Below are 24,411 nucleotides of genomic sequence, written 5' to 3'. Positions count from 1 at the left end.
TTATTAAGAAGACAGTTCATGATCTTTTGAAATTCCGGAAGGAGCTTAAAGTTTCTATTCAACATCATAAGTGGGTAATAAATGTTTACACTACAAATGTATGCAGTGTGCACGAACATGCATTCTCTGCTTCATTATGTATAGCGATATGGGTGAAGATTTCCTAGCAGCGTGTCCTCAGCAGTAAGCTGTTTCTCTAGGAGAAATCTCTCTGGGGTGGATTAAAGGCAGGCAAAAACAAACTCTATCCTTATGTAGTATGTTCAGATGGTGTGCCTAACTGCACAGTATAAGGTAACACTTCAAGCTTCAAAACTCTACAGAGCTGTCAGCAATTAACTCTCCAGTTTTTACTTATTATTATTATTATTATTATTATTATTATTATTATTATTATTATTATTATTATTAGGGACATATGTAATTAAGTGATGTAACGGACTGACTAATGTACTGAGTACACCACTGCCATCTACTGGGAACATTCACAGAAGCCTTTCTTTGGCTCATCAGTGGGGAGGGTCTGTCTAATTAAAAAAAAAAGGTTAGTCTCTTTGTTGAGGGCCTTTTGTCATCAAAATGTTAAATCGGGCACCTTTTAGCAGTACAAGGCTGGGAATAGATGGAGTACAACATTCTGAACAAGGATAAACATTAGAAAGCTATTGACTGGCATGAAGCAGCTGATAGCTTTTTCAGTTTTTGTTTTTTTAAAGAATTCTTTAAGATAACTGTATACATCATTGTGCAGTTACCAATCCTGGCTCTTCTGTAAATGTCTAAACTTTTTCAATCTGTAGGTTTCAATTAAAATATAACCTACTGAGTAGGGATAAGGCATTGTTCAAATCTCATGGGTTTGCTGTGCTAATAAATAAGATAACTGTTGTAATGCATTTATTCCTTTATCTCCACTGTGGGGCAACTACCCTTTACACGACTATACACCTAACCCCACGTCTGCTCTGAAGACCTTGTAGCATTTGGGCATTATCTACAACACATTCCCTTATCTTTTTCTGACAATAAGAAAACATTTCTATCAATCTGTTCAAAGCCTGATCATCTGTCCCTTTTGGTCCAGAATATGAATTCTAAACAACAAACCAACAAATGTTGTTACGCTACCCATGTTGTCAATAACACAGTTCCTCACTTTTGGTGAAACAAACTTGAAATTTCTTTCAAATGCTGTTGTAAATATTTTGAGTAATATCCACAGTGTTCCAATGGCTGGATAAATACATAAGACGTTAGATATTACAATACTGATAATATTTTCACAGTAATATTTTTGTCAACAAAACTGAGATTGCAACCATCTTAGCAGACAATACACAGAACCATGGTCATCTGATCAGGCCAAAATAAAACATGTAAAATCCATCTTAAGATTAAAATATTAGCTAGACACAAGTGAAGAATATTTTATCAGGAAAAGTCCCAGGAAGAGAATAATTCCCAAACAGGCCCACGTTCTTCCTAATGGCTTGCAAAATCCATTTCTGTGCTGAAACAGGGAAAGAAGATTTTCCCTAAAGGGAAAGAATGAGCATGCTTTTACTGTCCCAAGTGACTTCAGATTGCTTCTCTGTATGTGGACACTGCTAAATTATATCAGGGCAGGGCAGGATATGATTGGCAGTTCCTTTGGTACTGCCATACAGCCCCAAGCATGCTTTCTAGCTGACCTAAATTAGGAGGTAACACTAAAAGAGCATCCTCTTTTCAAATGAATGGTTGTGGGCAATATAGCATTCTGTTGTTCACAATTCAGGAAACCAATCTAAATCAAATCCTTTCCACAAAGGTTGTTAGAAAAGTCACCAATATTAAAGCAACTGAACATTTTAAAACTATTCAAAGGCAGCTAATTTTGGCCAGTGTTTTGAAGAGTAGTAAGCGCCAGTTACTGCAGCCGAAACTCTCCCCACGGCTTGAGTTCGATCCCAGCGGAAGCTGGTTCTCAGGCAGACGGCTCAGGTCGACTCAGCCTTCCATCCTTCCAAGGTCGGTAAAATGAGTACCCAGCTAGCTGGGGGAAAGCTAGCTGGGGAAGGCAACGGCAAACCACCCCGCTACAAAAGTCTGCCAAGAAAACATCAGCGAAAGCAGGCGTCCCTCTAGGAGTCAGTAATGACTCAAGTGCTTGCACGAGAGGTTCCTTTCCTTTTTCCTTAGAAGAATAGAATGACCTAAAAGAATCCATTTGCACAATGCCAAACAAATAAACAACTTATCCTATACAGAGATAAAATCATATTCTACATTATGATGCTGAAGCTTTTGTTCAATAAGGGAAAGAAATATCAAAGGATGCCATGCTGCCTGCTGGTTATAATATCCTTACAATTACCACTCATTCTGCAGCATTTGAAATCATCTGGAGACGCTCTGACAAATTCCAACAAAGAATCCGAAAATCAGTAAGATCCCTTTTAGATTTGTATGATCATTTATTTTATGACAATTGTTCTGCTGCTTCCTACTCTTATTACATTACTTTTGTTCTGTATGGGCTAAAAATAAATAAAAGTTCAAGCTCTGACAACTGTATGAACCTAACTACAGTATCAGTCTGACTTTCCAAGTAGGGCTGGCTTTAGAGTTTCAAGCACTGTGCAGGTGGTTTTACATTGTTCTCCAAGAATTAAATAAATGACAGACATGCAGCAAGTTATTCCCATATGGTCTCCTTTTACTCCTGGTACATAAAAATCAGAAAGGAACAGATGTTTGTTAATGAAATCAGAAAAGGCAGGCAATATGTTCATAATAATGTGAAATGGATCTGCAGGCAAATAGTCACTTTGTATTCCAATAGTTAAAGGTAAGCATAAAATGAAAGGGATCGAAAACTTGAGAAACTCACAGTGTAATTAAAGTGCTGATTGTCAATACTCTACTGATCTATCTAGTCTTGCCTGTGAATGACAGAGGAAAGTCTAGTCAGCAACTGCAGATGCTAAAAGTATCTACTTTTAGAAGGCATTGTCCATAACACAGTTTAAATGAAGGGCATTAGAAAAGGGAGAGGGGATAGATTATGCAAACTAAGCGAGACAATTGTCTTTTCAAGAAGAATGGATTAAATGTCAATGTTTGGGAAAGTGGATTGTGTTCTGTAGTTTTGGTTTGGTGAAAAAATGCCTTGTATTTTCCTAATCAAGGAAATCTTCATATTTCAGCTGATGTAAAAACATGGAGAGAACATGTAGGAAAACTGAGGAGAAAAGTTAGATTTGATTATTATGGGTACCAAAGCATGTCTGTTCAGTTGCAGCAGAAAAAAAGTGTTTCACATAACTGCTGGAGGATCATGGATTCATCCCCTAAACTAGAGTTGGCAGACTTTAATGGATAGAGTTGTTAGAAATATTTTACAGGCCTTCGACAACTGTATACTTGGTTAGTCTCTTAAATTGAAGACCTAATGAACCTCTGAGCATGCTGGGTCTTGCCAACTTGCAGAGTGCTGGTGACCTCCCTTAACATATTCCTCACTGCATGGCAGCAGCAGGCTCAGAAATCATTCTTAAGAGCCTGCTTAGCGGTCGCCGCTGTGCAGAAAAAGACTTTCTAGATAATTTGATGCCATATAAGAGGAAGGGAATGTGCATGAGGTATCTCTCACAGAGAGATACAATAGTCATGTACTTAAACATCTACAAACCTACGAACTTTTTCACTAATAACACTTCTAAAACCTACAAAGCAAGAATTTTTTTTTTTTGGAAGCATGCTTCATGGTGAGTTCAGAAGGACAATATTTGATTGCGGAGAGGGACTGAAAAGCTTATTCACACAAATACTGGGTAGTCATATGTTCTTTTTAACCCTAATCCATTAATTCCTTGTAGGCATCAGTGCTCTGGTGAGCATATGTGCTGGCAAGAGCTTCCATTAACTTCAGTGAAGGAAACAGCTTTGCATGTCATAGTAGATGAACCTGTTGAGTACTCCTTTATTAATGGAATTAATGGAGAATCCCTTGCTGCCACATCTTGGGCACATCAGAGTTCCCACAGATCTCTAGACAGGAGGCTTGGGGGTGTGCATGTATGTGCATGTAGACTACACATTTCAAATGAAAGGAATCCAGCTTGTTTTCCAGCAATAATTGTGTGCTGTACTGCCCAGTCTTTCAATCTGATGAGCAGGAATTGACTATACATTTGGGAGACTATTAATTGGCCTCTAATTTTACATAGTTTTTCTTTTAATGAATGAGTGGTTCAATATTGGATTACCAGCAATCTGCCTGTGATGTTAATGAAGGTAATTAACTTGGCTGACACAATGGCCCACAACTATAACTTGAAATATTTGAACTATTTCAGAGGAGGGCAATGAGGATGATCAGGGGTCTGGAAACAAAGCCCTGTGAAGAGAGACTGAAACAACTGGGCATGTTTAGCCTGGAGAAGAGAAGACTGAGGGGGAGACTTGATAGCACTCTTCAAATACTTGAAAGGTTGTCACATAGATGAGGGCCAGGATCTCTTCTCGATCATCCCAGAGTGCAGGACACGGAATAACGGTCTCAAGTTCCAGGAAGCCAGATTCCGACTGGACATCAGGAAAAACTTCCTGACTGTTAGAGCAGTACGATAATGGAACCAGTTACCTAGGGAAGTTGTGGGCTCTCCCACACTAAAGCCATTCAAGAGTCAGCTGGACAACCATCTGCCAGGTATGCTTTAAGGTGGATTCCTGCATTGAGCAGGGGGTTGGACTCGATGGCCTTATAGGCCCCTTCCAACTCTACTATTCTATGACTCTATTCTAACTATTCAGGCCCTAGACAGCATCTGGTGTGGGGGAGCATAGGATTGTCTGATTTCCTAGCTACGACTTGAGAGCTCAGCCTCTGACCTCAGAACCAGAAAACCACAGCAGGGAAAGGGGGCACGGCTTTCTGGGAAATCCTAGAGGGCCAAATTGGAACCCCTGGGGGGTTGGATTTGCTCCTCTGACCTGAGGTTTTGCACACCTGCTATACAGGCATGGGCACAGAGACAGACAACAATAAAAGCTTCTTTTAAAAAGGAATTTGTATAAGTACATTTAAGAGCTCTGATTGCACAGTCAAGGCCACAGGCCACACCAAGATTAATACACAGAAGAGCAGTGGGGTTTTTTCAAACATTAAAACAATCAAATTAAGATATTCTTCAGCTGATATGCCATTCAGCTTTTGAAAAGTGCCTGATACAAACGGACTCAGGAGGCACGTTCCATCTTTAAAGCTTCCTGGGGTTTTCTTGTCTTTACACCCTTATCGTCTGTTAAGGAACAATGCAACTTTACTTCACTTTTTTTTTTTTTTGAATGCCTACAACCCACTAACAACAATTGTGAAACTCTCAATTGAAATGGACAATTGTGATTAAGAGATCCGTGCAACTCTAGAGTTTTGCATACATTACACCAAGAAAAACTTGTTAATTTGGTTATTTCATCTTATTTACTTATTTATCAAAGATATTTCTAGGCAAAGCTCATTTGCTCTGGCATGACATTCCTTGCTCCTTCCAGGCACAGATTTAACACCATAGTACAGTTCTCATTTGATACAAATTTGGGAGATTTGAGTCAGAACCAACTTTGGCTCCTTTTATACATTTTTGTAAATGACGCTTACTAACAATTTGCCTTTTGCTGCTAATGAGATTTACAGATTTCTTTGTAGTTTCATCATGTGCCTTGCATGGTATAAATTAACCAAAACATGCTTCAAGAACAAAACATACCGGGATTTTTAAAATGCAGAAGTACAATGTATCCTAATCCCTTAAAGGAAATTCTGTTGAGGTCTTCACATTCTAGCATTGCCTTTGGACAGTTAGTCAAAATGCAGTGCTAGTTAACTTTGAGAGATCATGTTATTCCAGGTTTTGTCATTCATTCCATATTAAATTGAAAAACATATAAATCATATTAAGGTTGGCTAGAGAATGCTGAGAGTTGTTGGCGTATAATTATCTAAACACGCATGGGATTGCACCCTAAGAAGCAAACACTTTGGGTTCCAGTGAATGATAAACAGTAAAGTTTTAAACATACCTTTATTTCTTGTACTTTCTGGATTCTTTTCCTGCTGTAATTTGAAACAAAGAGAGCAACAATTACTTCACCCATATTGTCAAGAAAATGGGTATTGCATCTAGATAAATGACAGTGAACTTTTTAAATATACATTTAAGACATAAATGTGAAACAACTGATCCTTTACAGTAGGCACGTTCTATTGAATTCATCAGGATTAGCTCAGCCAAGGAATAGCAAATGCATTTCAAAGTAACTTTTAGCACTGCAGCTTAAAACAACGTTACTAAGGATTAACTCCCACTGCTTACTTCTGAGCAAGCACACACAAACATGTGCTGTAACATTATAATGTAAACACAAGGTTCCAAAGCTCAACTTTTCCTCATAATGCTAAAACAAAGTATTTTATATCCAGGGGAGAATTGGCAGGCAGTGGGGGGGAATATTCTTCCCTGGATGTCCTCATGTCCATTCCCCCACCCCCTCAACCCAAGTGAATTTTTACAGATCTTTTTTCCCCAGCTAGACTTCGGAGAAAACCCAGTCTTAGGGAACATTTGCAGAAGAAATAATCTCCACTCATTCCCCATTATCTCAGCATCTGTATGGTTGGGGACATGCATTTGTTGAGGAAACATCTAGTTTGACCCTGAGAGTAGGGTAGTTTTGGAAGTTACTACACAGCTACACAGTAAATCAGGGAATATTTGAGTTGTTCTGTACTTTTCATAAGCATCACCTGAAAAAAAAGATATCTAGGAATGACAGTAGAAACTTGACTGAGGTCTCTGGAAACTTCAACTGATCCAGAGTGCTGCAGCCCTCCTTCTGGAATGGCAAGTTACCAAGTACAATTTGAGCCTTTATACACGAGGCTGTTAATTGGCTGTTCATGCACTATCTACTTTTGGTTTCATCACAGAATTGAAGTTGTCACTATATGAGGAGACTTTCCTTTCCTGCTTTTCTGCTATATAACCTCTAGGTGGCACTATGGTATAACTGAAAAGGACAATTACAGAAATGAAAAGGTGGTTTCTTTTGCTTTCACAATTAAATGTTGTATTTTCCCTGCTTTAAAAAACTTACCTAAAGTGCTGGTTACCACAGAAGCAAAATTGGAGTGCTAAGGTCATTTTCTAGAATATGCATTATCTAAGGGGAGTGGAAAACCACCTCCAGAAGAAACAATGAGATTTTGGAAACAGGAATAGATCTCAGGGTGTGGGGGGTGCACTTTATGTTATGGGATGATGTCAAAATATTAAGTTAGAAATGTTATAAGGTTATTCAATTCTTTGTATTATGATTTTAATTTGTAAAATTTTTGTTTGTTTTGTTACTGTATTGATGTTTGTTTAAGTTTAATAAAAAATATTTTTAAAAAAGGTCATTTTCTAAAAAACCCATAAACAATACTGAGTGAGGACTGAGGAGTGTAGAAAAGCCCTTTAACACCAGCGCCCAGAGTCTCATTGACTCCCCGTTGCTTTCATATAACAATTTAAGATTCAGATTCTAACCTACAAAGACTCTTCCCTATATTCCACCATAACATCAGAGGGTAGATATCCATGTTGCAATTATCAGGGGCTACAATCTCTCAAAGACTGCCATTTTCTCCGTGAGCCTGTTCAGACGTTTCACTTATCATTTGCTAGTTATTCTGTTGGTGTCTTGAAGTGTGTCAGTTGGGGGCCTGAGCCCGAACTTTTTTGACAGCAGCACCAAAGTTGTGCAATACCCTCCCCTAAAGAGATCAATACCTGTGCCTCACTGCTTGCTTTTAGGCAAGTAGCCAAAAGTTGACTTTTAAAGAAAGCCTTTGGTTTGAATTAATTGCTGTCAAGTTAAGTGTTTGGCTGTTTTATCTCTTCTTTGTGTAACCACTTGATTTTTAACTGTTCAGTTTTTATTGATTGATTGTTTCAACGTTTGTTACTGTGAGCTACATTAAGGGTCATTGGCAGAAAAGTGTGAAGACTTTAAAAAACAAAGGGCTATGGAGAGGTGTTCCCAGTGGTTGCTCTGTGGAATCTCTTTTAACTAGGGACTCTCTTGTCTTCTGTAGAAGCAATATAAAAATCTGTCTATTTGGCTGCCTTTTGGTGGCCCGAGTTGGTATAAAATACATGTTCAGTAGGTTTTATTTAAGTAGGTATTTTATTGGAAAAGCTTATGTAATAAACCACCCTGAGGCCTTAAAATGCATAACTAAAACATATGTGTAAAAACCAAACTGGATCAAACACAAATAGAAAAGCTGACTGTATGAAGACATACAAGGTATACAGATGAATCTCGCAAGTCATCCATCTTACAAGCAGTTCTCCTTGCCCTTATCACAGTCTAAAGCTAAAGTTGACAACTCATTTGTTCATTCATTTACATTTGCTTTCCTCTATGACACACATCTTATTTGTATCCAGGCAACCATGAAAGTATTATTTCTCATTCAAGCATTAACTGACATCATCTTGCATTCTTCCAGTTTAATTTCTATGCATATTTCACTTTGATCGACAAGTCAATTCTGTAAAAATACTGATGTCATTATAACCTAAGAGTTTGGAAATTTATATGCAACTCATGTAAAGTTCTGAATAACTACTTAAGTGCACAGCAGTTTAAACTCACAGGCTTCCACTCAATAGGACACTCTTTCCACCACCTTAGCAAATCACTCTGCACCCAGTTGCATCCAGTTAGTATAATGAAATCAATTGGCTTGAATACACATAACGTGGTGTATGATTTCAGCTTTGTGTTGGAAAAGCAGTGAACTACCATGATTAAGTAAAACTAGCAATTATTGTGCTTTTAACCTCTTATTGTTTTAATGGCATTTTATGTGGTAAGCTGCTTTGGACTTACTAGAAAAGCAGAATCTAGATGTCTTTAAATCAAACCACACAGATTATTTCAAAATTGGTTTAAGATTTGGAATGTAGGACCCAGCCCTTCGAAGCCACTCATTAAATCTATATAAATAAAAATGAAAAAGACCGTTCGTTACTGTCGTTATATCTCCGAAAGTTCTTCACCGATTGCTTTGAAATTTTGACACAGTGTTGCGTTCGAATACGCGAGCGTTGTTATGTAACTATGTTCTCTATGGGGTCAAAGGTTTGTCTTAAAATCGAAGAAATAGGCCTCCTCAAAACCAGTCCTGCTGATCATTGTGACATCACCAACCAGTAGGCCAATCCGCTGCCTCTGCCTCCTCCTATTTGCAAGTACTCTCGCAATTGGCTGAGTGAATATAGATGTCACACCTGTGACAGTTACACGTTCTGAAGAAAGGTAACTGCCAGGAATTTCCAGTAACCACCTCACCGTAAAAACATGCTTTTATATCTCCGAAAGTTCTTCACCGATTGCTTTGAAATTTTGACACAGCGTTGCGTTCGAATACGCGAGCGTTATTATGTAACTATGTTCTCTATGGGGTCAAAGGTTTGTCTTAAAATCAAAGAAATAGGCCTCCTCAAAACATTTGTTCAAAACAGCAATTGACATGATACCATCTGATACACACAAGATTGTTATTCTCCTGCTGGAGAACATGTGCGAAGATTCAATGCTCCAACTATAGACGAAGTGGCAATTGTTATAGTCGGAGATCAATCTTGACAGGACCTTTCAAAGGTGAAGATGTCCTCATTCCTCGCATTCCTATGATTCCAACAGATATGCCATTTCAATTTAAGAGATTGCAATTCCCAATTCGATTGGCGTTTGCAATCACCATCAACAAAGCTCAGGGCCAATCTTTAGAATTGTGCGGTTTAGATCTAGACACAGATTGCTTCTCACATGGACAATTATATGTTGCGTGTTCTAGAGTTGGCAAACCAGACAATCTCTATATCTACACAGAGAATGGAACAACTAAAAATATTGTATATCCACAAGCATTGTGAAATTAAACATATTAGAAACATCCGCGTTGTCTTTTCTTTCTTTTCAATTTAACCAGACTGAGCCACAGCAACGCGTGGCAGGGTACAGCTAGTACGTAATAAATTATTATTTTCTTCCCAGCAAGGCTTCCTGGAAAATCTTCCCTTTTTTATGATCCGGTGTTGTGTCATACATGCACAATAACAATAAAATGAAGTGGAATGACCCTAATTAATCTATTTTCAATATGTCTCAATAAATGAACAAGAGCTATTTTCCTGTTTTCATAACAGAAGTATAAGATTTGGTAGCATGCTTTTTTCAAATTAAATCCTGTGAAGAAATTTGCAAATGTCTGCAATCATGATGAAGACATTATTCTTTCTGAACTACTTCTGCCACCTGCTTCTTCTGATCTCACGTGCATTTGGCACAAGTTAAAACAGATTGAGGCATACAAGTAATGGATTGTAGCCTACCAGGTTCCTGACAACTTCTCTGGTTTTCATAGGTGCTAGGAAGCAGCAAAACCAGGAGATATCCCTGAAGGGAAGTTTTTGTCTCGATGGGTCACACAAAGGCCTTAGCTAGACCTAAGGTTTATCCCGGGATCGTCCCGGGGTCATCCCTGTTCAGCGATGACCCCAGGATAAACCTTAGGTCTATCTAAGGCCCAAGGCTCCTAGACTACAATACTAAAATACTCCTGGAAATAGTGGGCACTATCTACTTCTTTTACCTTAGCTTTAGCTTTTATTTTTACAAGCAATGATTTAGGGCATGTCTAAATGGGGCAATATCCCAGGTATCATCCCGGTATCATCCCTGGGTGTGCACATGACGCATAGGGGATCCAGGGAGCAGGGAGGGATGATCCTTGCATTTCCCTGGGATATGGCCCTACACTTTTTTCATAGTTTTTCCCGCAGTCCTGGGATGATCCCAAAACCGTGGGACATGTGGGCAGCCATCCCGATATAGTCCCGGCTCCTCGCGAATAAACGCGAGGAGCCAGAAACTGGGCACAGAGCTCTGTAAGTGCTCCATGCCCATTGAGGATGGGGGGGGAACAGGGTTGGGGCTTTTTTTAAAAAAAACAACACCATTAACTTTTGCGCTAGAGTGCTGGTGCGCTCCAGCTCCTGTTTCTTTTTTTAAAAAAAATGGCGACCACAATGTCCTCTTCTTCCTGGGACATCACGCGCTGCATGTGGACTGAGGGGGACAATCTCGCGATCATAAAATCACAAGATCATCCCCTTCCACACCCCTCATCTAGCCATGCCCATAGGTTGCAATCCCATACCACTTATTGTGACTTACTTCTGAGTAGTCGTGTATAGGATTGCACTGTAAAACTTGTTCAGGACAAGGTCTCCAACTTTGTTTCTGACTGGTCTCCTATGACTTTATTAGCTGCTGTACAGGTAGAATTTCAACAAGTGAGGATTTTTGCATCTTTCCCATTCAATGCTGTGGAAAGCACCTGCCAGAAGACGTAAAAAAGAAAGAAAGAAAGAAAGAAAGAAAGAAAGAAAGAAAGACACCTCACAGCTGTAGCTCAGTAGCAACAAATCTATTCACAAGTGAGATTGTGAACAAACTGAATACATTCTTATAGTTCTTGTGGGTTTAGTAATCATATCAAAAATATTTTAGTCATTTGAAGTTGTGCTGATCATTATAGGAACTGCAGTTGCAACAGCAGGGAACAGGTAAAAATAAATTGGAAGTAGATTATCCTGCTGGCATCTACCTGAATTTCAGCTGCAAGCTAATTTATTCCCTCCTACCAAAAGTAAAACTAATGCAATTTTACTGTGGCTTTTGCTAACCATCTTCTTCTAGTTGACTGTAACAATACTACCAAAGGGGACTCCTGTTCTTTTAAATACTATTCGTTAAACAAAACGCCCACAGTTTACATAACTAAAGGCTCTTCAGTTTTCAACCAAGCACCAAAAAGCAGGGAAATTGGGAGTTAAGGCTCACAAACCTTAACACCACATCTTCACAAAGGAGGCAGTAAGTGCAAGTAAAACTCTCATTCTCCTAAAGCAGATAACCCCTGAGGACAGGATGGAGAATATGATATGTAGAGGTTGTGGAAAACTGTTGACAAACAGCTTAGGGCCACTTACTTCTCTTATTTTGTTTAGAGCAGCCCTTCCCCAACCTGGAGCCCTCCAGAGGTGGTGGACTACAACTACCATCATTGCAAATCAGTATGTTGAACAAAACTATTGTATATCCTTTTATCCAGTACCAACATCTTTGACAGGCTTAATATAGGATTCATTGAACATAAGCTATTTTTAAAGGCGGGGGTGTGGGGAGGAAAGAAAAGAAATGAAATGAAATCCCAGCTTGGATGGTTTAAAATTAAATTGGGCAATTTTTATGTACAGCCACTTGACTGCTCTTGGTAGTGGGTCAGATGTAGTGATGTCAGAGGATGTTCAGACTCCACGTAGTTGATCAGTTGCAAAGAAGCTTCTCTAGTAAGGGGGACGGGGGAAGCCAGTTAGCCTGGGCCTGATCATTCTTTCAATAAACTAGTTATAACTAAGTGCCATATTTCCCCCCCAAAAAACCCATGAGGTAGATTAGGCTAAGAGTTTATGACAGGCCCGAAAACATCTAGTGAGCTTCTTCTCCTGCTCACTTTCATAGAAATATAAAACAAATGTTTGGTAATGCTTGGGTGAATGGTATATGCTACTTTTATGAGCCCCTGCCAAAGGAAGTGAGGCAGGTGGCTACCAGGAGGAGGGCCTTCTCTGCTGTGGCACCCCGGCTGTGGAATGAGCTCCCTAAGGAGGTTCGCTTGGCACCTACATTATATGCTTTTAGATGCCAGGTGAAGACCTTTTTATTCTCCCAACATTTTAACAATCTGTAAATACACTTTAACATGGTGTTTTAAATTTGTAATTTTGCATTGCTGCTGTTTTTATCTGGTTGAGCTTTTATATTGTATTTTATATTATGGTTTTATACTGTTGTTTTATACTATGAATGGTTTTAATTTTTGTGAACCGCCCAGAGAGCTCCAGCTATTGGGCGGTATAGAAATGTAATAAATAAATAAATAAATAAATAAATTATCCTCACAACAGCCCTTTAAGATAGGTTAGGCTGGAAGTCTAGGTCTGGCTCATTGTCTATCTATGTCTGTGTGCCTGTCTTTCTCATATATACACCAGACAGGCATCCTTCGGGGTTTTCTTTACTTACCACATACCATAAACTACATGTGAATTCAGAAGTCTGTTGCAAATGATTCAATAAACTCACCTTTTGCACTTCCTAATACATTTATTTCCCAACTAACTTACTGCTACTACACTCATGAATCTAATACTAAAATGTGTAATTTTTGCTATACGAAGATTAAAGAATCCATATACATCGAATGCAAATCAGAGAACCTACTATTTCTGGCTAATTATGTCTGACTCAGGAGATCAGGGCTGCCCCAGCTACAGACAACTGGCTTTAAACTCTTACCATATTTATACTTTTTAACAATAACAACAACAACAACAACAATCTATTTGTCTTACCAAGCAGGGATACCAAGAATGCATCTTGGCAACTTTCAGTATTTAATTTATTTTTTAAAAATCACCTTTTGATTACAGGCACAGAGTAAATGTACTCTGAGAGGCAAAGCAGACATAGCTTTATTATTTCTTTAGTGTAAGTGCAGCCCCCCCCCCCCACCAATCTGAATCAGGACCTTATTATGGGGATAGAGGGGCTTTAACCCTTTCCTCCCTCAATTGCAGGCCCAATCCAGATCAGGGACCCTGCTCTTACACTAAGGGCTCCTTCACACGGAGATTGTGTAGTGTGATCAAGATTGGTCACTCAATGCAGTTTACAGGACCTTTTCATGATGTCGTCACCCTCCAGTGTCTCTCTGCCATTTTTTCGCTCTAATCTGCCATGATTTAACTTGCTGAAAATGCAGTAATAAATGTGATGGCGAAATATTGTAATGTGATGGTGGAATATTGTACTGTTACAGCACTATCTGCTGGCTGTACAAATGGAACATATAGAACTTCCCCACAAACAAAACATTTCTATACCTCCCAACAGCCGAAGCTCTCTGGAGGATTCACAACACTGAAACTTTTACTCTATCTGTAAGAAGTGTTAACAGCCCAAAAAGCGGGGAAGGGAAGGGGGAGGCACAACTAATGTACCCCTCATAATACAAAAAAGACTCCACAAGAAGAAAGCCAGGTAAGGGTATGGGTTTTTTGTTTGTTTGTTTGTTTGTTTAATGTAGAGAAGCCCTAAAAATGGGGGTGGGGAGAAATAGCTGCTAGCTATGTCTGAAATATAATGTATGCTTTGGTCCCAAGATACTTCTGTTAACAAGTGTCAGACTTCACAAGAAATGAGAAGGAGGACAAAGACATGTTGGAATAGGTCTGGAACGGTTCTGGGTTGTCAGACCCACCCCACCCCAGGCTCATTGCTTTTAACAGCAGCATGAAAGGAATCTCTAGCAGTTCTGCAGTTATTAAAGGATGAGCCTTTGTCAGAAAATGCGGTGCAGGTCGTCCTGCATCATCAGAATTAATTGAAGGTTCAACCTGATGTTAATGAAATCAGAAAAAGCCCATCCAAACCCTATTTTAATTTGAAATTGTAGCTTCCTACCTTCATACCTAGGCCTGGAGAACAATACTTTGCTCTATTGCACTGGCATACATTTTGTATCAGATTTGCTTTTGTTAATTGCTGCTCAGGATTTAAACCAGGTGAAGAATGAGAACAGATTACAGTCATTTGCCAATCAAACTCCATCTAATGAAAGGGAAGTCCTAAATTTAATAGCATCAGACTGTACTAACATCCAGTCGACTTTCTCTCGCTGTTTCCTGACCCACCAAAAATCATTAGATTTTATTCTACAATCCAAATTAATATCCTAGGAAAGGCGTGTGAGTTTTCTCTTTTGTTTCTCATCACATTGCTAAGTTCTATGGATTCCATTAACAAAAAGTCTGGTCAATCAAAGAAGCCAAATAATAGTGATTTATTTAAGGATACCTATAGACCATAGGACAGAGGAGTTTTCTCAAGATGGGTTACAAAATTTATACTTTACCAATTTGTTTTCTAAACAGACACAAGTTCTTTGGACAGACAAGATATGCAGCATCTGCATTGACAATGTCCTTTGATGGTAGAATAGAACTGACTGACCATTTCAGATTGCAGATGGATTGCATTTCTGTACACTCCCCTATGTAGACAAAAGCAATAACCCTTGCAAGTACAAAACTTATATAGCAGATAATTAGGTTAGCGTCTTTCTCACTAATGTGCCAGTTTTTTTACTTATATGAACCTTCCCCCACATATGGGGACCATTATTATTATTATTATTATTATTATTATTATTATTATTATTTATTTATTTATTTATTTATATAGCACCATCAATGTACATTCAAAAATAACATCCCATATCTGCAGCCTGAAGTGGTACACTACTCTGTACCATCACGTTCTGTTGCATAAGATGCCCACCCTAAGACATGTACAGAAGACACAACTTTAAAAAGGTAAATGTTCACAACAGATATTATAGGGTGAGCTTATCCGAGATATTTTTCCCCAGCAGAATAGGATGAGTGGATGTTTTTACATCAGTGTTGGTTATTATTGCCTAGTGGGGAGTGACAACATGGCCTAAAATTACATTGCACAGAAATGAGTAGACAATGGTCAAGAGAAGCACAAGATGAGGAGAGAGAAGTCAACCAGAAGTTGAGGTGAGGGATGTCTATAAGGGGCTGAACTGTGGAGCAAGCCAGTTTGGTGTCACAAAAAGTCCTGAACAGAGAAAGCTGCAAAGTTGATAGTAGTGCTGTGCCAAAGTTTCCTTTAGCACATTTGTTGACCATTCTTATTCCATTTGATAGGAAATAAATTGCTTTTGATTCTTTCTTTTCCAAAGGAAATGAAAATTTCAGTGAAGTTCTTGTGGGTGGTATTCTTGCACTTACCTTAGTTATGAGGTAGTCAAAGAGTGTATGTGAAAGTGCAGCCTTCCAGACTTACCACGTATAAATTAAAACCTGTGGAAGATGGTGTGAGGTAACTCCTCCCATGGACATTTTCAGAACAGACAGTCTAGACAGCCAGGGGCTGAAGAACGTTGGGCTAGATGTACACCAAGCAGGATATAACACTTTAAAAACGGTTTGAAAATGGTATATAGAGTGTGAGCCCCAACAGTTGTCACTACTGTTATAAACCGTTTTAAAGTAGTAGTGTAGGTCCTGAATAGGAGAGATGTGTAACAACAATAACCAGCAGCCTTGGCTACTTTTGCAAAGATAACTCAAAACTGCCATCAAAAGAAATTCTAAAGTGTCCCAAGAATGACACCGATGACCAGAAGCCTCTTCAACAGGGGAAGAAAACTGGAGGACAGAATTTGGAATCGCACTAAGCTGCAAGAATACTTGGAAGCTCTCTGATGGTGGATTAGAACCAGATGGGGCAGGTTAGGATGCACACAGTGAATACATGCAAGACCCTGACCACAAGCTATCTAACAGATGCACAGAGAGTGAGAGAAAGTGTGTGTGTGTGTGTGTGTGTGTGTGTGAGAGAGAGAGAGAGAGAGAGAGAGAGAGAGAGAGAGAGAGAGAGAGAGAGACTGAAGCCATGGCTAGATAAGGGGGTCGGAGGGAAACAATCTCACAATTTTATGATTGCAAGATCGTCATCCTCGTTTACATGCAGTGCATGACATCACGGCCACCATTTTGGATTTCGGGTTTTAAAGGGAAAGGAGTGCATGAGCACTCATGCGCAAACGGTGAGTTTTTTTTTAAAAGAAACATCCTTGCCCTCCCCCCACCCCACCCCACCCCTTATGGGCACAGAGCTCCTCAGGATGAGCCTGAGACTGTGGAACGTGTGGCTGGGCGTCGTGGGTTTTCCCGGCTCCTTGCGGTTCCTCGCGAGGAGCCGGGACAACCCATGACGCCCAGCTACACCTTCCGCAGTCTCAGGCTCATCCCGAGACCACGGGAAAAGCGGGATTAAAGTGTAGGGCCATATCTCGGGAAAAGGGAGGGATCATCCCTCCCTGATCCTGGGATCCCCTGTGCGCCATGTAGATGCACAATGATGATCCCTGGGTGATCCTGGAATATAGGCCTGGTCTAGCCATGGCCTGACTGACTGACTTTATAGGTGGATACATATTTCCGGTGGATATTGTATGCATAAGGATGTTTGCAAATAATACTTTCACACACCAGAGATGGATCAAGTAAGACTTACTGTGCAAGTAAATTTGAATTAAAGACTCTATTATTTCAGCAGGCCTTCCCTTTTTAGAATCTTATTGCTGACTGTTATATATTGTTCGTATGCAGTATTTTTTATTAGTTGTTTTATCTTGCTTAAATTGTTTTTAACTTTGCATGCCACCTAGAGTATTGTTTTATTGATCGTTTTATCTTGTGTAAATTGTTTTTAACTTTGCATGCTGCCTAGGGTATTTTGTATATAGGCAGGATATAAATTGAATAAATCATAATAATAATTGTATCTTTATGGTAAAAGACCTGCCAAATCTGAGATATCACAGAAATATCTTTCTATAGAATTGGTATCATAATAGGTGTGACTTGTACTCAGATTTGACAAGAGGATGAAGATATAGAACTGCTATAAGGATTTTCAGGTCAGGATTCAGAACTGCAATATTCAACCCATTCTACTGCTAGAAATGAAGGGTAATTAAGCAAGATTAACAGTCCTACCACTATAATAATAATTGTGTGTGTGCGTGCGCACACGAGTGTATGCTACGCATACACACACACATAATTACTGCAATTAATTAATGTGATTAATTGATGCAAGTTCTTTGTATACAGTACAATTGATTTTGCTATCCAGAATTCTTTATTTGCTTAAATGCACCAAACAGGTTGAAATCCTGAACGCGATAACCAAACTAAGATCAGAGGAATTTCACCATGTTGCATCATGTTACGTTTCATCATCTTGTGTCAGCTGAATCCATTGAGGTGTAGCAATGCACAGCACACCAGAACTGAAAAGAAACCTCTCTTTTGTGTCAAGCAAGCTGTATTCAATCCAAGACTTTTCAGTACAGAGCAGATGAAAAGGGGAGAAAATTTTCCACTGGGTTTGTGATGAGAAGAGATTCTGGATGGCTGACCACACAAATTGCTATTCTGGCATATCACGAGCTTTGAGCTACTTGCAATGTATCTATATTCTGGCACTGTAGTGGGAAAAAACACCCTAATGTAAGTGCATTGAAATGCTTTAGCAGGAGTAAAAATATAATCTTTCGTTATTCCAGCTGCTATAAATTGCAATCCAGTGCATACTTACTTAGAAATAAGTTTCATTAAAATCAAGGGGATTCATTTCCAAGGATTAGGGTCAAGGTGGCAGTCTCCAGGCAAAGATAAGCTCAAACCTTTTCTAGGATGAGTTAGATATACTGACATTATCATCATCCAGCAGTGCTATGCTGAGTGAACATCACAGACATGGCTTGAAACTACCATTTGCTAAGGAAGGTCTGCATGTTATAACTACTTGGCATAGCAAAGAAAATCACACACATAGAGACATACATGCACAAATCACAAATACAAGTGACAAATAATGGTAGATAGTTCCATACCAAACACACAAGGTGGGCCTCATTTGAGGTGAAATCCTCATCCTACTATAGCCCATTAAAATCTTTGAATAACGTTAAGGGGTAAGGGGGAAAAAAACCCTTTTAGAAATGAAGGGCTCATCTACACCAAGCAGATATTCCACTATGACTCAGGCTGCTTTGTACATTAAGCAAATGATGTCTATATCTGAGTTTTTTGCACAGATGCAAAGGTCTTGAATGCAGACGATTCACTAAAGCTGTGTTAAAAAGCTGTTATCTAAGGGTTCATCTACACCAAGCAGGATATTCCACTATGAAAGCAGTATGAAAACGGTATATAAAAGGCAGGAGCCACAATACTGCTGTATAGAGATATTGAAGTACACTGACAAGTGTTGGGGCCCATTGACACATACCATATATCACTTTAATACCACTTTCATAGTGTTATATCCTGCTTGGTGTAGATGTGTCATGGTCCCCACCAGTTGTCAGTGCACTTCATTACCACTATAAAGCAGTAGTGTAGATCCTGCAGTGCACTTCAATACCACTATAAAGCAGTAGTGTGGCTCCTGTCTTATATATACCGCTTTCATACCACTTTCATAGTGGAATATCCTGCTTGGTGTAGATGAGCCCACAGACTACTTTGAAGACTCGTTTTTCTAGATTATGTAGGGTTGCTGTCTTTTATTTTCATTTTATTTTTGGCCAGGCTTTTGTATCTTTAACAGTGGAAATGTTACATGTAAAGCTGTTCCCAACATATAGATTAGGTAATGAAGAAAGTTTAAATGTCTGCTAGTTGCAACCCTAGGACCAGAGCTGAAGTTTCTATGTCCTGTAGAACCTAATGGAATAATATGGCGACTTGCATGGATTTAGTATTAATTTTGAACAAATTCTAAACTTAGAACCTTCTTTAAGTAACAGAAGATTTGGACTGAAATAATGATTTATACATTTATTATATTTTTAGTCCACCCAATGTCAAGAGTTCTCTGTTAATTATTATAATTGAATGCTGAATTCTTGTAGCAAAGGCCTTGAAAAATAGTATAACAAAAGAACTGCACTAAACACACACACACGGAAAAACTTCATTATTTTTGTACTTTGGTACTTGGCAACATTGTAACTTTCTTCATTGAAGTTAAAAAGGAGAAATGATGCCTTCATATCCTCTCACAAATCCTAATCATATATACAGTATACAGAGAGAGAGAGAGAGAGAGAGAGAGAGAGAGAGAGAGAATGGTGACATCTATATACCCAACAGCAGACTCGGTATTAATTAGTCTAGCACACTGTTGTCTGCTTTAGACATGCAGATGAAATATTAGAATGTTACGAACATAAATCACTAATTAAAGAAAGTTGGATGGAAGAGGGTGTACAAGGGTGTACAAACCTATTTGATTAACATACTTTTGATAATGAAAGCCAGTCATCAGCCAAATTGTACAATGTAGTTAAGATGCATTAATGATTTTTCATGCTAATTACATTTTATGCTTATCCTGTAAAATAATTTACATGCCACATACTTACTTTTTTATAATCACCTGTAAGGATGAAATGCTATAAAATATCATCCAAATTCAGCAAGGGAGATCCAAAAACAAAAGCAAATGTCTGTACATAGGCTCCATTGTTGGATTGGGATTTGGGAAATGCACAAACAGATTGGTTATAGTTGTGCATCTGGTTTGTCTTCTTCAGCATCCCGAAGGCTAAGAAATTTATGGTGACATAAACTTTCATAGGCCAGAAATCCACTTCATCAGATGCTTGAAATGATAACCTCCATTGGCAGATTATGTATTTCTGACACAAATGTACATACATACATATGGCAGAAGGGATGTGGTATTGTAATTGCAAAGTGAAGCCAGAAGGTCTAGCAGTGCAAGAGATGGATGTTACTCTACAGAGGGCAAATGCAAATGAAACCTAGTTAAAAGAATAAAAGATCCAATCAGATTGGGGGAGACTAAGGGCTCATCTACACCTGCAGCCCTTTGGGGAGTGCAGAGGGATGATCAAGGAGTTTTCCACTTCCAGGATCGTCCCGCAGAGGCCACACACCAGTGGGTTGTCCCAGAAGTAATGAGGGACATTCCGGGGCACCATTTATTTATTTTTTAAAAGAGGAGACATTTGCGCAATTGCGTGGGTGCAAACCTGCGCAAAGGTGAAATATTTTTTTTAAAAAAACACAATGAACTTGGCACTGGATGATGCTGAACACCTTCCCAAAGATGGTAAAAATGCTCTCCTCCTCACCCCCAGTGCCCACAGACGCTACACACACGGCTCTGTCCCTGTTTCCTGAGCCCTGCTACTCATCGGGAAGAGGGAGGACCCCAGGAGGGAGAGCCACACCACCCAGGGAGCAAAGGATGGTCCTAAGACAGTGGGAAAAATGAGAAAAAGCAGTCCCAACTATCCCAGGAGAACTGAGTGCTCATCCCCAGTTCACCCTGGGATCAGCTGTGCGTCATTTGGATGTGCAGGGATGAACTGGTGACCACTCTGGGATAAATGGCAGGTGAAGATTAGCCTAAGCATGCACAGATTGGCCTGTTCACTCCCCCCCCCCTAGTCTTTTTTAAATCTTAAATGGTTTCTGTCACATTTATGAAGAACAACATTCTTACCATCTGACCTGGCTGAATTTAATAGGGGACATCTTGATGGTGTTGCTTTGCCTCTTGGTCCTTCAAAAACCCGCAGCAACAGAGCTGCAGGATGGGAGCAGCAAATCCTCATGGCAGGAGGGAGCGCAGGCTTTCTGGGAAGCACCATCAGCCATTCATCTCATCGAGCCTGCCTGGCTTTCCCACACATCCCCCCGCCTACCATGACCTCCATCCGCCCCCAGAATGCTCCCAGCCTCGATGCGAAATGAGGCCACCACCAACAAGCAAAGAAGGTGGTGACCTCAGAGTAAATGAAAAAGGTGCGGTAAGTCAGTGATTTTTTAAGTGCACAATTTCGGGGGGAAAGCCAGTGGTGGGAATGAGTTGGCGGATGCTTCGTATAAACTACACAGCACAATTGCGCCAGCCACCACAGGGCATATAGACTGCCCCATAAATGCAGCTATTCCCAGCATGGAGAGAACCATGTTGTACCTGCCTGCCACGTAGCTATTAAAGACGAAGAGCCTGTCAAAAAACAAACAAACAGGGTGGTAACACTAATTTACCACCGCAAACCCCCAAGGATTCAAACCCAGACTTTTAATAGCTAAAAGACACTCAAAGACATCTGCCAGGTCAAGTACTTCCCACCCTATTTATGAAGAAATTTGTGAATATTGGTAATAAAAGTGAACCAAACAAAATTCTCATCCAAGCCTAGGTGAGACCAACTCCCAATTGGTAATAAATTGGCAAAGCAAGGTGAATAATGTATATAAATACCTAACCATGGACAATTACTTCCTGCAGTGAGCTAGTCACTTCCAGAGCATCTCTACATTAAGAGAAATCATATTGTTTACCCAGGGCTATTATGCTTCCTGGCTCTTTGGTGCACTTGATATGGGTTGCATAGGCTGCATTACACGGGAGGAGAGGGGGGACAAGTGGGAAAATCCCACTATTTCCCAGAGTTCCTTTAAACCACAGACTTGTTTCAAAGGAGCGCCTCCCTCTGTCCTTGGCACAGGGGTGGGGAGTCATGTGCTGTAAGTTTGCAATGGGACTTACTTCTGAGTAGACACATGGAGAACTACCCAAAAATAGCATAATGGAGGGTCTTCCCTAATTGGAAGTAAGACAGATCAGCCTCCATTTGTTGCAAGGAGGCATTTTACCCTCTTCTCCTTTGGATAGCAGGGGAAGTCCTTCAGCAAGTTTATACTGTAATGTCAAATTTACACACTGCCATTTTTCCACCATTAGGGGTTTATTCCAGCTTAGCTCTGATTTTTTGTTTTGAAACGGAATAAGGGTGGAGACCACAGGAGACGTCCTATTTGTCTACAGCATCATGTAATCCACCTGGAAACTTCCGGAAGTGATCAGTCACAAGCTGCTATAAATAGCTAATTTAGAGAAGCCCCCAGTTTCTATTCAATTCAAGTCTGAAATCTGCAAACGATTTCTAACAGTTTCAGTCTTACTTTGATTTTGATTTTTTTTAATTTATTTATTTTTGGCTGAGTTATTGTCACTTTTACTGAACGTTTTGGGAAATCCAGTCACTGACATCCCCACTGAATACTGCAGGGTATGGGTACACATTCCCATTCAACTTGCAGTCCAGAGAAGAAAGTGTATTAGTTCCCAATGCCTGTCCTTTTGTTAGTACATTATCACAGGTGAAGCTGAGACCCCACCTTCCCACTAGATGCACCATATTTAAATGCTATTAGCGATGGACAGAACGCTGAAGAAAAATCAGACATATATTGCAGCCACTGTCAGACGGACACACACAAGGGTGTAAGGAAAAGCTGATATAAGCCTCAGATGTGAAAATGGCCTTAAGCCTCCAGATCCTGAGGAAGTGAGAAGATAATGAGAATGGACATATCCATGAGACCAAATTGGTTAGTAAAACATCATTGTTAGCTCTTCCAACAGTTTAAGCAGAGCATACCTGCCAAATGCAATGACAGTCAGAAATACCGCAGCGGAAGAATACATCCACCTAAAATTAGACTTGGCCTTGAATGGTAATGCAATGCAATGGGATTAACTGGAGAGAGAGAGAGAGAGAGAGAGAGAGAGAGAGAGAGAGAGAGAGGGAGATTGATTGAACATATCCTGCTTCCCCTCTGATAAGAGGCTGTGGTGAAGAGGTGGCAATGTGCCGTTACTTCCATTAGGGAACAACTCATGTGATTTTTCTGGACACTCCCTCCTTTCTCGTTTTCATTTTAGTCAGAGGTTCTGCAGTCGGGTAAAAGTGGCCTCCCCCCCCCCCTTCTCCTTTCACAGTTCAAATGCCACTGGTAGTACCACAGAACAGGAGCTATTCAAGAGAAAGTAATAAGGAAGACAAGTGCACTTTAAAAGCAAACGCTTTACTGCCTCTAAGCTTACACATGCAAAACACCCCAAAACCTCAGTTCATAATAACTGGAAAAGCATTTCCCCTGGAATTGCTGCCTAAGGTGAAGATACCTAATGAGCAGCAGGTTGCAATAGCTCCTAAAGGAATGATATATTCCAGCTGCAGTTAGACTCATTTGCTCTGATTAGTACCATGGTTAAAAGCAGCTGCCAGCATCTTCTATTTTTATCCCATCTTTCAGTTCTAAGGAATAATTTCACTCCAACATTGAAGTTTCTCATTTTCATTCCTCAGCACATGCCTCAACAGGATGGGCATTTTGATGAATTCCTGAAAGGCTTTGTTATAGCTGTATTTATATTAATCAGAAACGGAACCAGGTTTGAGGCGAATTTGTCCACTGGTGGACCACAGCTACAGCAGGGAGCTACAAGTTACCATTTTAATTCTTGCATTTACCAGCACCTTCCCCCAACTTGGTACTCTCTGGATGTTTTGGACTAAAATTCCCAGAATTCCTGGCCATTTGCCCTGTTGGCTAGGGCTGATGGGAGTTGAAGTCCAAAACATTTGGAGGACCCCAGGTTTGGGAAGCCTGCTCGAGAGCAATGCTACACTGTGGAAATTTAAAATGGTGGCTTTTATTTAATTTTAAATGATGGTTTGTGTGGGCAGCTTATGGCAGGCAGCAATGCCGTGGGCCTTGTCAGGGCCCTGTGACCCTTGTGGCTGCC

General features: G+C 39.9%; 1 protein-coding gene across 1 annotated transcript in view; it reads right to left on the bottom strand.

Moving 5' to 3' along the window:
• The window catches only part of FSTL5 (follistatin like 5), a 422,510-nt gene that overhangs the window by 374,205 nt on the left and 23,894 nt on the right, over positions 1-24,411 (bottom strand). The window contains exon 2 of the mRNA XM_063135450.1: positions 6,067-6,100. Coding sequence (XP_062991520.1) covers positions 6,067-6,100 — 34 coding nt within the window. The remainder of the gene's footprint in view (positions 1-6,066; positions 6,101-24,411) is intronic.

Source organism: Elgaria multicarinata, chromosome 10 (genome assembly GCF_023053635.1).
Source record: "Elgaria multicarinata webbii isolate HBS135686 ecotype San Diego chromosome 10, rElgMul1.1.pri, whole genome shotgun sequence".
NCBI lineage: Eukaryota > Metazoa > Chordata > Lepidosauria > Squamata > Anguidae > Elgaria > Elgaria multicarinata.
This window is presented reverse-complemented; position numbering and strand designations above follow the sequence as displayed.